General features: G+C 37.4%; 2 protein-coding genes across 9 annotated transcripts in view; both read right to left on the reverse strand.

Moving 5' to 3' along the window:
• The window catches only part of LOC100027249 (radial spoke head 10 homolog B2), a 62,556-nt gene extending 58,890 nt beyond the window's left edge, over positions 1–3,666 (reverse strand). For 4 of the 6 annotated variants that reach the window (XM_056806523.1, XM_056806522.1, XM_056806519.1 and 1 more), the window contains exons 1-3: positions 3,520–3,574; positions 2,540–2,682; positions 34–334 (exon numbers count right to left, since the gene is read on the reverse strand). In XM_056806523.1, coding sequence (XP_056662501.1) covers positions 34–263 — 230 coding nt within the window. In that variant the 5' untranslated portion in view covers positions 264–334; positions 2,540–2,682; positions 3,520–3,574. Of the gene's footprint in view, positions 1–33; positions 335–2,539; positions 2,683–3,519 lie in introns of all 6 variants that reach the window. The other 2 variants (XM_056806520.1, XM_056806521.1) reach the window with 2 other exon arrangements.
• A 2,601-nt stretch (positions 3,667–6,267) lies between these two features.
• PMS2 (PMS1 homolog 2, mismatch repair system component) overlaps positions 6,268–13,303 on the reverse strand; it is a 38,009-nt gene continuing 30,973 nt past the window's right edge. For all 3 annotated transcript variants that reach the window (XM_007498267.3, XM_056804354.1, XM_016423896.2), the window contains 4 exons: positions 12,164–12,331; positions 9,589–9,689; positions 8,960–9,129; positions 6,268–6,830 (listed from right to left, as the gene is read on the reverse strand). In XM_007498267.3, coding sequence (XP_007498329.1) covers positions 6,687–6,830; positions 8,960–9,129; positions 9,589–9,689; positions 12,164–12,331 — 583 coding nt within the window. In that variant the 3' untranslated portion in view covers positions 6,268–6,686. The remainder of the gene's footprint in view (positions 6,831–8,959; positions 9,130–9,588; positions 9,690–12,163; positions 12,332–13,303) is intronic.

The following is a 13,303-nucleotide window of genomic DNA, read 5'->3' on the forward strand; positions in this document are numbered from 1 at the left end:
ATTGTGGGATCCTTGCTACAGAGCTAAAGTCACCTTAAAACAATCAGTTTGGTGAGAATGGGCTCTTCGTAATATTGAGGGGCCTCCATTTGCATTTCGTCGGACTTCTCTTCCTTGGATAAAAGGGCTTCATCGTCTTGGGGAGGAGACGGCTCCTTTGACCCAGAATCTTGTTTGGCTGCATCTTGTTGGTCAGACAGAGGAGAAGGAGTCCGAGCAGATTTATCTCCCTTTTTGTCTGATTTTTTCTTCTCTTTTGCCATTGTCTTTGATTGGCCTGTGGCGTTCCTTAGACGGAGAGTTGATTATACTTTGAAACACTGTTGAGTTTTGCCTGGAAAACATGAAATGATTCATAAAGCATGGAAATATTGACTTCTCTTTTAAATCATACTTTTAACTTTTATGCATGAGGTATCAACTGTTATTGACATTTTCATCATCGCCATTTTCATTCCCATAAAATGATATCAAAGTACTTCAACTTTCAGAGAAAACTTGCTTATCTCATGAATATGAAGTCTCTAGTGAATGAATGAATGAAAAATGACACCTTAAGGACTTACTATGTAGGAAGTGAGGTGCTGCAGTGGATAGATCTGAGTTCAAATCTGGACTCAGATAATTATTAGCTGTATGAACCTGGGTATGAATATAATATATATAATACATATGCATGTAAATATGCATATATGATTATATGTATTCTGACTATATTACATATGTATATAGTATGTATGTAACACATATGATATATGTGTATGTCTAATACACAGGTGCCATCAAATATAGAGAAAATACATGGGTAGCTAGATCAAATAATGGAGAGAGAGACATGGCTGGAGTCAGAAAGACTTTGAGTTCAAATCTGACTTCAGACACTTCCTAGCAGTGTGACCCTGGACCAGTCACTTAACCAAACAGGGCCTCAGTTTCTTCATCTGTCAAATGAGCTGGAGAAGGAAATGGCAAACCAATCCAGCATCTTGGCCAAGAAAACCCCAAATGGGGTCATAAAGAGTCAAATATGACTGAAAACAACTAAATGAACATTTACATACACAGACACTCACTATGTATACACATATAATACATGAATACTACCAAACACATGTGTAGTTTGTATGTATGCATATTTGTGTGTACATATATCAATATATATGTATATAAACAGATAGATACACACACTCTTACATATATTGTCTTCCTCTTAGAAAGTGAACGTTCTAAGGGACAGCCAGGGCATGAAGATGGGAGGACGTGGGTTCACATCTAGCCTCAGACACTTCCTAGCTGTGTGACCCTGGCTAAGTCACTTAACTCCAATGGCCTAGCCCTTATCGCTTTTCTGCCTTAGAACCTATTACTTAGTATCAATTTTTAGACAGCAGGTAAGGGTAAAAAAAATCAGGAATGTGAACTTGAGAGCATCTTGGCTTTGTCCATAGTAAAGTTACTTAGTAAGTGCTTTATCATTCACTTGAAATCATAAGTATGTTCTCTCCCTCTGATAGTGCTGGAATACCCCCCACATATACACATATGTGCACATATAATGCACACTGGTAGAAATGTGTTCATGGAAACACTGAGTTGTTAGTTTAGAATATACCATCAAACAGTCTCTACGTGTGTGCATTCACGCCACATTCGTCACAAGGGATGCCCGTAAAATCATTCCAGTTAGGAATATAAGATACAGGAATGTCACCGTCACAGAAATGCAGTTGTCCACCTCAGTGTTTCTACTGATGTTTCTTGACTCGCTCCAGAAGAGCCCTGAGTCCATGCCATGCGCTAATGGGTTAAAGGAATTGGGAAGGTTTAGAGAAGAAAAGACTGAGGGAGGAAGTGTGTCTTCAGCCCTTTGTTGAGTTGCCATGCGGACGAGAGATTAGATTTTCTCAGTTTGCTCCAGAGGGAGGAACAATAAATACAGGCTTCAAATGTTTGCTTTCTATCAAGAAAAACTTACTAATCATTAGAGCTGTCTAACTCTTTGTGATAGTGAAGAACTGAAAATGGGAGATGATTCTAAACTGAGGAATGGATAAAAATTATGATAAATAAATGTTCTGGGCTTTATTACTATTTTATAAGAAAAAAAAAACAAATATAAAAAATTCTGAGAAGCCAATGATGTAGTACAGGGAAGCCCACAACGGACAGAAGCAACATGGAAGAGGGAATGCGGGAGGCTGACAATGAGGGCTAAATTCTGAGAACACACGGGTTAGAACAACAGAAAATTCTGAAACTGAACACACAATGTTCAGTAATTATAATGATATTATATTGTTCCTAACCCCAGAGGAAAAAAGAAACTGAAACTCCCTCTCTTCCTCTAAGAGAAAAGGGACTTTGGTATGAGACACTGAATATGCTCTAGCAGACTGTTGATGGTTGGTTAGTTTTGCTGAACTGCTCCCCCCCCCCAACCCCATTTTTAATTCCTCATTACAAGGGATGGTTTACCTGTTTAAGGAAAGGAAGGAATACATTCAGAAATTAAGAGGATATAAAGCTGTTTCAAAAATACCTGGGCAGACTTGTATGAAGACAGAAGTGGGCAGAAGCAGATGAATTTGTGGTAACATTGTAAAGACTTAACTCTGATCAATGATGTACTGGCCAACTACCACTGCAGATGATGATGCTGTCCACTTCATGACAGCGAGGCATCTAGACAGAGCAATTTATAGAGAATCTATACTTCCTAGAGTCAGGAAGACCTCAATTTAAAGCCAGCCTCAAATAGCGACCAGTGAGGTGACCCTGGGTAAGAGGTGACCCTGCTTAACTTCTGGCAGCCTCAATTTTTCCATCTGTAAAATGGGGACAATAACTGCGCCTATCTTTCAAGGTTGTTGTGAAGAGAAAATGAGATATTTGTGAAACATGCTATATAAATTCTAGCTAGTAGTAGTAGTAGCATCATTGCCATTATGCCCTCCAGGCAGAACAAGAGGTACATTTTTGGACATGGCCAATGTAGGAAATTGTTTTGCTTGACTACGAATATGGGCTACAAATTTTTTTTTCCTTTTTTTTTCTCATTGGGGGGAGGAAGAGGTATATGGGAGAGAAAACAAAAGCTTGTTATTGAAAAAAACTGGATCTTTAATATAGCTAAAACTAAGAAAAATAAAGCGATGGCAATAAACTTTTTAAAAAGAAAAAACTGGGCAGTTACTTATCTAGACGAGGTGGTAGATTTCCCCTCACTTGGGGGTCTTCCAGCAGAGGGTGGATGACCCCTTGACCCCAACATTATAGGGAAATTATAAGCCCATTACTCTGTGGAATGGTTTGGACACGCGGCCTCTGCTCCCTTCAAGTTCGAGGAGGGACGGAGGATGTGCGTGTTCGCGTGCTCGGCGCTGCACTCCGCGATGCCGGCAGGCCCGCCAAGTCCGTGGGATGTCTAGTTTATCCATCGCTTGGCCCTCTTCGTCCTGTCCTCCCACCCACCTGCCTCTCCTAAAGCCTCATTGTCCCTCGGCCCCAAACCAACAATACCATTTGAAATCCTTTGGTGACCCAATCCCGGCGGACTAAGGTTCTTGAACTTACCTCCGCACTGGTCCCGCGTACAGAAGACTGTCCCGTCTCTAGGAAACCGTAGTTAAGGAGCCACAACATTCTTAAAGAGGCCCCTCCCTTCATATGGACTTCTTAAAGAGACCCTCTCCTAACAAGCGGATCTTAAATGGACGACTCCTTTTAACAAGGGCATTTAAAGAACTGCCTCCTTTAATAAAGAGCTCTTAAAACGATCCCGCCCCTCTCAAAAGGGGGCTTTTTTTTTTTTTTTAAAGGTACTACCTTCAGTGGCCATCCTCTCTATTAGGGAGCTTTTAACTTTCAAAAAGCTGTCCAGGGTTTTAGAAAGGCTGTTTTCCCCAGGCTTTAAAATGGGGGCAATTGGTTTCAGTATGAATTTGATGTAGGATCGCTACCATTAGAGATTTGATTTCCAGGTAGCTATTTTTCAACAGACATTAATGTATTTTTTAACGGTATCTGAGATTTTATTAGTTCCTTGCCGATACAGATCAAATTCTGCCTAGAAACTTGGTCTTACAGAATTGTGTGGCAGTGTAGAGAGGAGAGATTCAAATGCCTTTATGTGAAAGAAGTAAAACTAGAACTCAGGTTCTATTATTCTGTTTATACTTATGTTCTTATTCCAAGGAGTTGATTCTATAACGCTGCCACACAACAATTAAATTATGCCAAAATTTGCTCATCCCTAGAGAATTGTTTTTACCTCTTTTGATTTCCAAACATATCCATTACACTTTCAACTGAGGACATAAATTCATGGGCAGCCTTCCTGAAAAGGCTTATTTAAAGGGGGTGAATGGAAGTGGCTCAGTGAATTGAGAGCCACCCTACAGACAGGAGGTCCTGGATTCAGATTTGACCTCTGAAATTTCCTGTGTGTCCCTAGGCAAGTCACCTAGCCCCCCAATGCCTAGCTCTTGCCACTTCTGCCTTGAGCCAATACATGGTATTGATTTCTAAAATGGAAGGTAAGGATTTTTAAAAAGAAAGAAAAAGCTTAAAGATTTCAGTTTTTTTTTTAATTAAATAAAGCCAGCACACATTATCTGCTATTGCTGTCCCAGATGGAAAGAGAAGAAAGATGTTTCTTCAAGCAAAATGTTTTTCTTGGAAAAATGCTTTTTTTGTAGAGTTGACAATTCCCCAACTTGCAACTTTTATCTAACCCAATAAGGCTGGCCCTAGGTTTAGACTCCGAAGACCTGGGTTTGAATCAGGTGATACAACCTGGCTCTGAAGTCACAGTAAGGAATTAATGTCTCAGAACTTATTTCTATATTTATAAACTGAAATGTGCTACTACATAGCTTTATTACCTACCTTGAAGGACTTGATAAAGGATCAAGTTAGATAATTTATGGGAAGTACCATGTAAATATAAAATGCTATATAAATGTAGCTCATTACTATTACTGTTGGTGATCCCAAGAAAAAGGGAAATTTCCAATATTATTGATAGTTATACAGTTTGTTAGTAGAATAGAAGCTTTACATGGGATGTACAGGGTGTTCAGGGAAGCCTAATGCCTCTGATGTGAGGACTTGCCAAGCCCTTTTCAGGACTGCTCATCCTCTTTTGGTAACCACCTGCCACTCAGCTCTCACATGTGGCTCCAAGAAGCTGTAGCATGTGCTGCAGCCACATTAGTAAAGCCAGGTTGAGGGTAACCAATAGGCCTCAAACCCATTGATGAGTTGGGGGGGGGGGTGTCTTTCCCAAACAGGTGAAGATTTCTCCCCAGTGGAATGGGAGAATGAGAATAATTTCTTCTAAAGGCCATGAAAGCAGAGGAAACAGGCACTGTGGAGTGCAAGATAAGAAACCAAGGTCACCCACTGCATCTTAAGCCGACTCCAGTTGTCTTGACTTTTGAATAAGTCTGGAAGAGAATGAGGCCATCGACTTTGTGTAACTCTGCCTCACAAATCCAATCTATACTTGCATCCAAAGACATTTCCCAAACTATTTTACCATTTTACATTTTTTTAAACTCTCACCTTCCATCTTAGAATCAATGCTGTGTATTGGTTCCAAGGTAGAAGAGTAGTAAGGGCTAGGCAATGGGGGTCAAGTGACTTGTCCAGAGTCACACAGCTAGGAAGTGTCTGAAACCAGATTTGAATCTAGGACTGTTTCTAGGCCTGGCTCTCAATCCACTGAGTCACACAATTGTTCCCAACCATTTTATATTTTCCAAATGTTCATATGTGCTATTTGTGCCTGACAAAATGTAGAGCCTCCCAAACTCTGATTAGCCACAGTTGGACACTCTGTACACTGACCCCAACATATTGATGCCATTTTGGTCCTCTTACAAGTATGAAGGACAACAACCATAAAAGCTTTCATAGTACTGTGGCACAAGTGGAAAAATATTCATTTTATTATTATTGGTAATCTATCCTACATCCTAGGGTCTGTCAGCATCGTACAAACTCCTTAAATGAAAATAATTGTAAAATTTGAAAATCTAATCAGCTAGCAATTCTGTGATGACCTAAAATGAATGAGGTCATGTAGTAGATCTTCTTTTCCTTTATTACTAGCCACTTTGACAGCTAATCAATTTATTTACTTTTATTTTTATCTTGCCAAAGTTCAAATGAGATGAGACCTGTATTTGCATTATCATTGTGGACCAATGATGAAAAATCTCTAGAATTATGACATCAAGGAAATAAAATTACAGCATAACGGAATTAACAGGGAAATTGAAGGTCTAAAGTTTTTATTTCATTCAGTAAGGAGACCTACCCTTAGAGCAAGCTATAATTCTTAAGTTCTTGAAATTAACATTAGGCAGTAATGCTTAAAATACAAACTAAATATATTTTCTGTGAAGAATGTGTGAATTCAAGACTTGTATAACTACTAGCGTATGCTCTTTATTTCTCAAAATATGTTCTTGGCTATACATATATATATATTTTAAAAGGCAGTAAGAACAAGAAATTCTGTAAGCAAAGCTCAAGATAAATGTTAAATGTACATGGAAAATAATGTAGCACAACTGATTTTTAAAACAAAAAAAGCTAAATTTTTGTTTTCAAAATTAGGAAAATCCATGATAAAATCCACAATTCTACAAAATGAGAATAATTTTATGCACAATTATTCATTAGTCTTGAGAAATTATGTTTAAACTAGCTATGTGCCTCATAGTTGGCCTTCCATGGGGGCAATTCCAGGGATGCTCAATTTCACCCATATGAGTGATCAGTTTCTTCATTTCATTCTTGTTAAGAGCAGTTCCAATCATGACCTGAGTTCAAAATACACACAAAAGTTTTTAATATTTAGTTTTTCTCTTTCTTGTGAATAACAACTATTTAAAAGTATAATACTATAGCAAGGAAAAACATTATCCATCAATAAGCATTAATTAAGCTCCTATGATGTGCCAGTCACTGTGAGAAGCCCTAACAATATAAAGAAGGCAAAACTAGCCCCTGCCACCAAGGAGCTCAGATTCTAATTGAGGAGATTAGAATACATATAGAAGTATAGAATAGAAATAGAGAACATAAGATCATATAGATAGAGATTGGATTGGAAACCATATCTATGCTTTCATTGCTATAGGGAACTCCTAAATGAGGATCATTTCCTCCAAATTAAAAATTAGAGGAAAGAAGAAAAGCAAGGGATGTTGAAAGGGTTTTGAGATAAAAAGGTGAAAAGGGGAGTTTGTGATAAATAATCTCAAATTTCTCAGCAAAGTAAGAAGTGAAGTTCTCAGCTCAGAGTCAGGGAAAGGGAAGTATAGGATGCTGGAGCAGAAAAGAGATATGGAACAGCTTCTGCAGGAAGTGAGACAAGGAATCCATTAGAGAGGAAGAGAGGATTACCGATTTAGAAGCAGATGGCCAATTAAAGCAGTATGAAAACAGTCTAAACATAGGAAGAGTTCCGTATTATAGTAAAACGTAAAGCCATCCCTGTGCTTATTGATAATCAAGGGGCTTCGAAGAAAGACTTTCTCTTTCCTGCGCACATGGACCAACTACTTTGGCATGTTGCCATCGGCCCCACCACTGCTTGCCTCTCTTTATGAAGACTGACTCTCTGCACCAGAACCTTCAGAGACCTTGACACTCCCTCTGCCCTCATTGCTCCACTCAGAGGGAAGGCATCGATTCAATTCTGGGACTTGCCCTGGCATGGAACTGCTCTCTGTATCTAGCTAACTATGTTGCATCCCATCCAGCCCCTAACCAGCATGGGCATTTGACCATATGCCATACTGCAGCACTCAGATGTGCCCCTGTACTTTCCCAGGATGTGCTCTCTCTGATTCATCTGGAAACAATAATCAAATCGATATTAGCCTAGGTAATTAATGGACAACCTACTGCCCCATGTCACTACTCACTATCATTCTGACTAGCTAGAACAAGATTCCTTTTTCTGGGCATCATTTGACACATTTTTGGTAGAGAAGAAAGAGAACTTGGCCTGAAGTTGGGAAGATCTGAGTTCAAATCCAGTCATGAGCACTTACCAGCCATGCTACTCTGGGCAAATCACTTTGCCTCAGTTTCTTCAACTATAAAAAAGGCGTAATAATAGTCCCTACCTCCCATCCTTCCCAGGGTTGTTGTGAGGATCAAAGAAGATAATTTTTGTAAAAAGCACTTAATTCAGTGCCTGGTATATAGTAGGTGCTCTATAGAGGTTTATTCCCTTCCTCCTTTTGGAAAGTTTGTTGAGGGCAGATGCTAACTTTACTTTTGTATTTATAGCCCCAGCAACCTAGCAGAGTGCTTGGAAAATTGTATGTAATTAAATGCTTGGTCCCTGATTGACTAATTAACTTCTTCACTTGTAAATGGCAACTGGTGCTTTGAGTATAACAACCTTGGCTAACAGAAGAGAAACTTGGAGCAGGGAGAATTGTATAATAGAGCTGGAACCAAAAGGGAGCCTTTATTGTATAGAAGAAACTCAAGGCGGAAGAAGTTCACATGTATTTTGTCTAAAATCACATAATATTAGTAGGCAGCAGAGACAAGCAGTGAACAGAAGCTCTCTAATGACAAATCCAGCATTCTCCCTCTAAAAAAATCTACTAAAACTCCTGATTTCCTAAGTACAAGTCCTGCTCCTAGTTCGTTGTGCAATATCCAAGACAGACAGCACTGATTCAATGGGCAGTCCACCCAAATGCATTTTATTATAATCCAGATAAATATGCCACTTGCCAATGAGGTTCATTATAAAGCTGCTGCTGCTGCTGCCAAGATAACACCATCCTCATTTAACCACCTGAGGGTCGCTATTTGACTGATCTCACTTTAGCCACCAAATTTCACTTTAAAACACAATAAAGTTATTGAGACTCAGCAAATCTGGAAGTCATTAGCAAATACATTTATTTTCTGCATTACTTACAGATTTCCTACATGCCCTTGAGGCAAACATCTGCCTAACTCGAGAGGGTCTGCACATGACACCAGGGCAATCACTTAACATGAAGATCATCTCGTCTATGTCTTGTGGTCCAAATGTCCAATTTTTACTAGTTGGCAAGGAAATCAACTTAACCCTTTCTGTGACCGGAGCTAAAAGACAATATAGAAATTCAAGAACAGACACTATAATTTTAAGAATACACTTGAATTTTGAGTGCTATTTGTGATAAATAAAAATGGTCAAATACTTGAGGAAAAATATTCAGAAAAGGAAAATATTCAGAAAAATTTGAAATTTGAGTTTCATCCATAAAATGACACAGTTCAATAAAATAACTTGAAATCCTTTCAAGTTTGGAAATATATGTGATTCCATAGTCCTTGTTAAAAACTTATCATGTTGGGGTTCAGCTTATCAGCTGGGTGGTTCAGTGGATTGAGAGCCAAGCATAGAGACATGAGGTCCTGGGTTCAAATCAAGACACTTTCTAGTTGTGTGACCCTGGGCAAGTCACTTAACCCCCATTGCCCAGCCCTTACCATTCTTCTGCCTTGGAACCAATTGATTCCAAGACGGACGGTAAGGGTCTAAAAAAAAAGCCAACTTACCATGTTCATCTATGATAAAATCAAAACCATTCTTTCTAAATATTTCCAGATTTTCTATTAGTATGGCTTCATTGACAGCAGTTAAATTGAGAGTCTGAGGCCTGAAAAACAGAAAAAGTTCAAATTATTGTTTTATAATTATAAATTATAAGTTCTATGATATAATAATATAATGAAATGGATTCAAAGGAATGGTACATCACTCCAGTAAGCTGTGGACCAATACCATGAGCAGCAAAACATACCATCAATCCAGCAATTCTGTTTTCTGATACAACCTCACCAAATTATATTTTGGATATTATATTAGCTTGCTCTCATATAAAAGGTCTGATCTTCCCCTAAAATCAAGCAAGGCAGAAAAGGTAAGATGAAAATATTCTGAGATACAAAGGAACCCTAGGGAAGAAGAAATCAGAGAAAATTGTGAATTTAATATAAATTATACCCCTTATTCCTTTTGAAAAACCCATTCTGACTGGTATCAGCCACTCTTTGACTAGGTGTACAAACATAGTGTGGAAGGATGCCAAAAGGCCTCATGGCTCCCTGGCTCCTAATCTGAAGTGACTCCTAGTGTCCTGAAGTCTGGGTTCTGACCTGGACTGACATCAAGTCTGTCCAACCAGAGAGACCCAGGAAGAGTGATGTCAAAGTTTTAGAAGAGAAGGGACTAAGGAAGCAAGAAGGTCTCTTTTAGGCATTCAGTTCTTGGTTTGCTTGGGCTGGAGACTCTTGCTGGCTTGGCCATTTTTGGCTAGACAAGCATGGCAAACTCAGATTACTTAGGTTCAGCCAGGTGATCATTTGATTCTCTCTAACTTTTATTAATAAGTAATTATAAACATATAGACTCCAGAGAATTTTAATCATAACAAAACTAATTCTGCTAACCTAATGACTCTACCTGCCTCTGATTGAAAAGTTTTACCAAGGAGAGTTGGCCTTCATGATTTTAGAGGCCAATCTGAAATGAAAATGAGAAAAATTATACTTATGTAGAATGTAACAAAATTTAAAAGTCACTCTTCAGGAAGCACTTTTTCATATTATAAAGGATAACAAATGACATACTAATTGCCTTTATCATAGCTAATAAAAAATTTCATTGTTAGTTTAGAAAATAAAACATATTACAAAATAGTTACATTAAACCATTAAAGGAAATGGGAAGGTTTCTCTCTAGAGCTGACTACTTGTTTAAACAAAATACACTCAAGTCTTTCCAATGGAGAGAAACATAGTAGCTACAAGTTGACTGTAGCTTGTACCTGCAAAATTTGCAAGAGCTTAGAGGAAGACCTCTAGCACACTAAGTTGATCTTCTGGGCAAACTCTAGGCCTAGAATTTCCTAGTTTCTAGGTTTCCTAGAGTTTCCTAGAGTCTAGGGAAAGTCTATGGACAAGAACTCTAAAGTATAAAAGGTATGGATGGCATCCTGCTTGTACTGATGGAGAAAACCAACTCAATTAATAAATATTTATTAAGTATAACTACCATCCACAAGGTATTGTGCTAACACATAAACATAAAACTGAAACAGGCCACTTAAAAACTTTCAGCAAATCTGGGCAGGGAAATAGGGAGGAATACATTTAGAAATGAGGGTGATATAAAAACAAAAGATAACAATAAAAATCAGATTTTTAAAAACGTGATACAAATCCTACCCTATAAGCTCATAGACCCATTAAAATACTCTTTAGTTTTGAACTTATTTCTTTAAAAAAAAAAAAGGTTGATTGGAGCTTTTAAAAAATGCTATCACATCCCAATGAATCTCTCTACCCCCACAAAACCCTTTTTTGTTAACAAAGAAATAGTTAAGCAACATAAATCAATAGACTGGCCAAGTTTGCTAATGTATGCCTCATCCAATACACATACTTAGTCCATCATCACTATGCCAGGAGGTGGGAGACATTAGTCACCATGATTACTGAGTTTCTTTCATACATATGTTAACTTTGTATTAAAGAAAAAGTTATCTGAATGTATCACTTTGCTTAAAAACAGACTTATAGGTTAAGCAACATGATATTTAATGAAAAAAAATCTTGTAAAGATTTTCTATCTGGCATAAGAAAGGCAACTCCTAAAAGGAAAAAGGGTAGATACTGTGGAAAGCAATATATCTATCATGTTAAATAGGAAGATCGAGAGATTAAATGATAGGGGCTTTTAGAAAACAAAATTTTCAGTTTGAATTGAACAAATTCTCCTTCATCAAAAAGCTTTTCTAAATAGCCATTGGATAAGATCTTTAAATAGCAAAATAAGTTTGTTATTTAAAAGTGTATATTGGGAGGGTTCTGAGTTCAAATCTCATCTTACCTGTGTTACTTAACCCCAACTGCCTAGCCCTTACCACTCATATGCCTTGGAATCAATATTTAACATCAATTCTAAGACAATGTAAAGGTTTGAAGGTTTTTTTTAAGTGTATATTAACTTCCTGATAAATCAAGTACATATATAAAATAAGGGAGTAAAAGAGGTAAAATTACACCTGAACAGCACGGTTGATTCAAACACAAAAGAAATCTAGATTATTGAGAATTTTGATGAACTTACATTATAAGTCTTTGCCCCTGCAGAACAGTGTGCAATTGTAACATCTCAAAGTTGTATTTCTCATCTGTCGCATGTTGATCGATTATAAAGAGATCTTCATTCAGTTTGGTTATTATAAATCCCAAGTTAAATTGACCAATGATCTCCATTTCTGCAAACATATCTTTACTGCACACAGAAAATTGAGAATATGTATGTTAGTCTTGCATTTTAAAATACCCCAAATGACAACAAATCAACTGGAGCGAATATTTAGTTGTAATTCAAAATATGAATCTAAAACATGCACAAAAGAGTAAACCATACCACAAAATTCCTAATTTCTGACTTAATCGAACCCTCTCCTGTATTTTTTTAAGCAAGTATTCCTTAGTCTACTATGTACTCACGACTGTGGAGAAGCAGTGATAATAAAATGTATTCTGTCCTTCAGTACTTTATAATCTAGCAATAGATGAAATAAAGAGAGTATAATACAAAGTATCATCAAAGAAAAATTTTGTGTTTCACATTTAAAATAGTATGAGTTAAAATCATATTAGATTAGCAGATATTCTGAAAAAGGCACTATGCCAAGTGCTATGGAGGACAGGAATAAATAAAAGCCATAGTCATCATAGTTACTGTCACCCAGTAGGAGATGCTATGTGCATACACAAAAAGACAAATAATCCCACTAGATAATAATTCAAGAAATGTCATAAAGCAATACCTAATGACTTGTCAAATAAGTAGAAAGACACTACCAGTAGAAGTCACTGCAAACTGGAAAAGTTTCATGAAAGAGGAACTCAGGCTATGCCAAGAATAATAAACAGAACAAGAAGGTAAAGGTAACAGCATTATCAAAGGCATGGAGGTGGGAAAGCATAGGTCTGTTCAGAAGATAAATAATTAGATAAACTCATTAACTTTTTAATTTGAAGGGTTTGTATAGGGGAGTAGTAGGACACAAAGCTGTAAAGGTCTATTGGGGCCAGACTATGGAAGGGTCCCTATAATAAATTAATCAATATAGGCTTTATCCTGTTGGTCATAGAAAGTCACTGAAGGTTTTTGAAGCAGTGATAAAAATGGTATTTTAAAATGATTAACAGAAAGGAAGAAATAAGAAGGCACTCAGAAAGTCCTCCAAATGAA

This window comes from Monodelphis domestica, chromosome 7, assembly GCF_027887165.1.
Source record: "Monodelphis domestica isolate mMonDom1 chromosome 7, mMonDom1.pri, whole genome shotgun sequence".
NCBI classification, from domain to species: Eukaryota; Metazoa; Chordata; class Mammalia; order Didelphimorphia; family Didelphidae; genus Monodelphis; species Monodelphis domestica.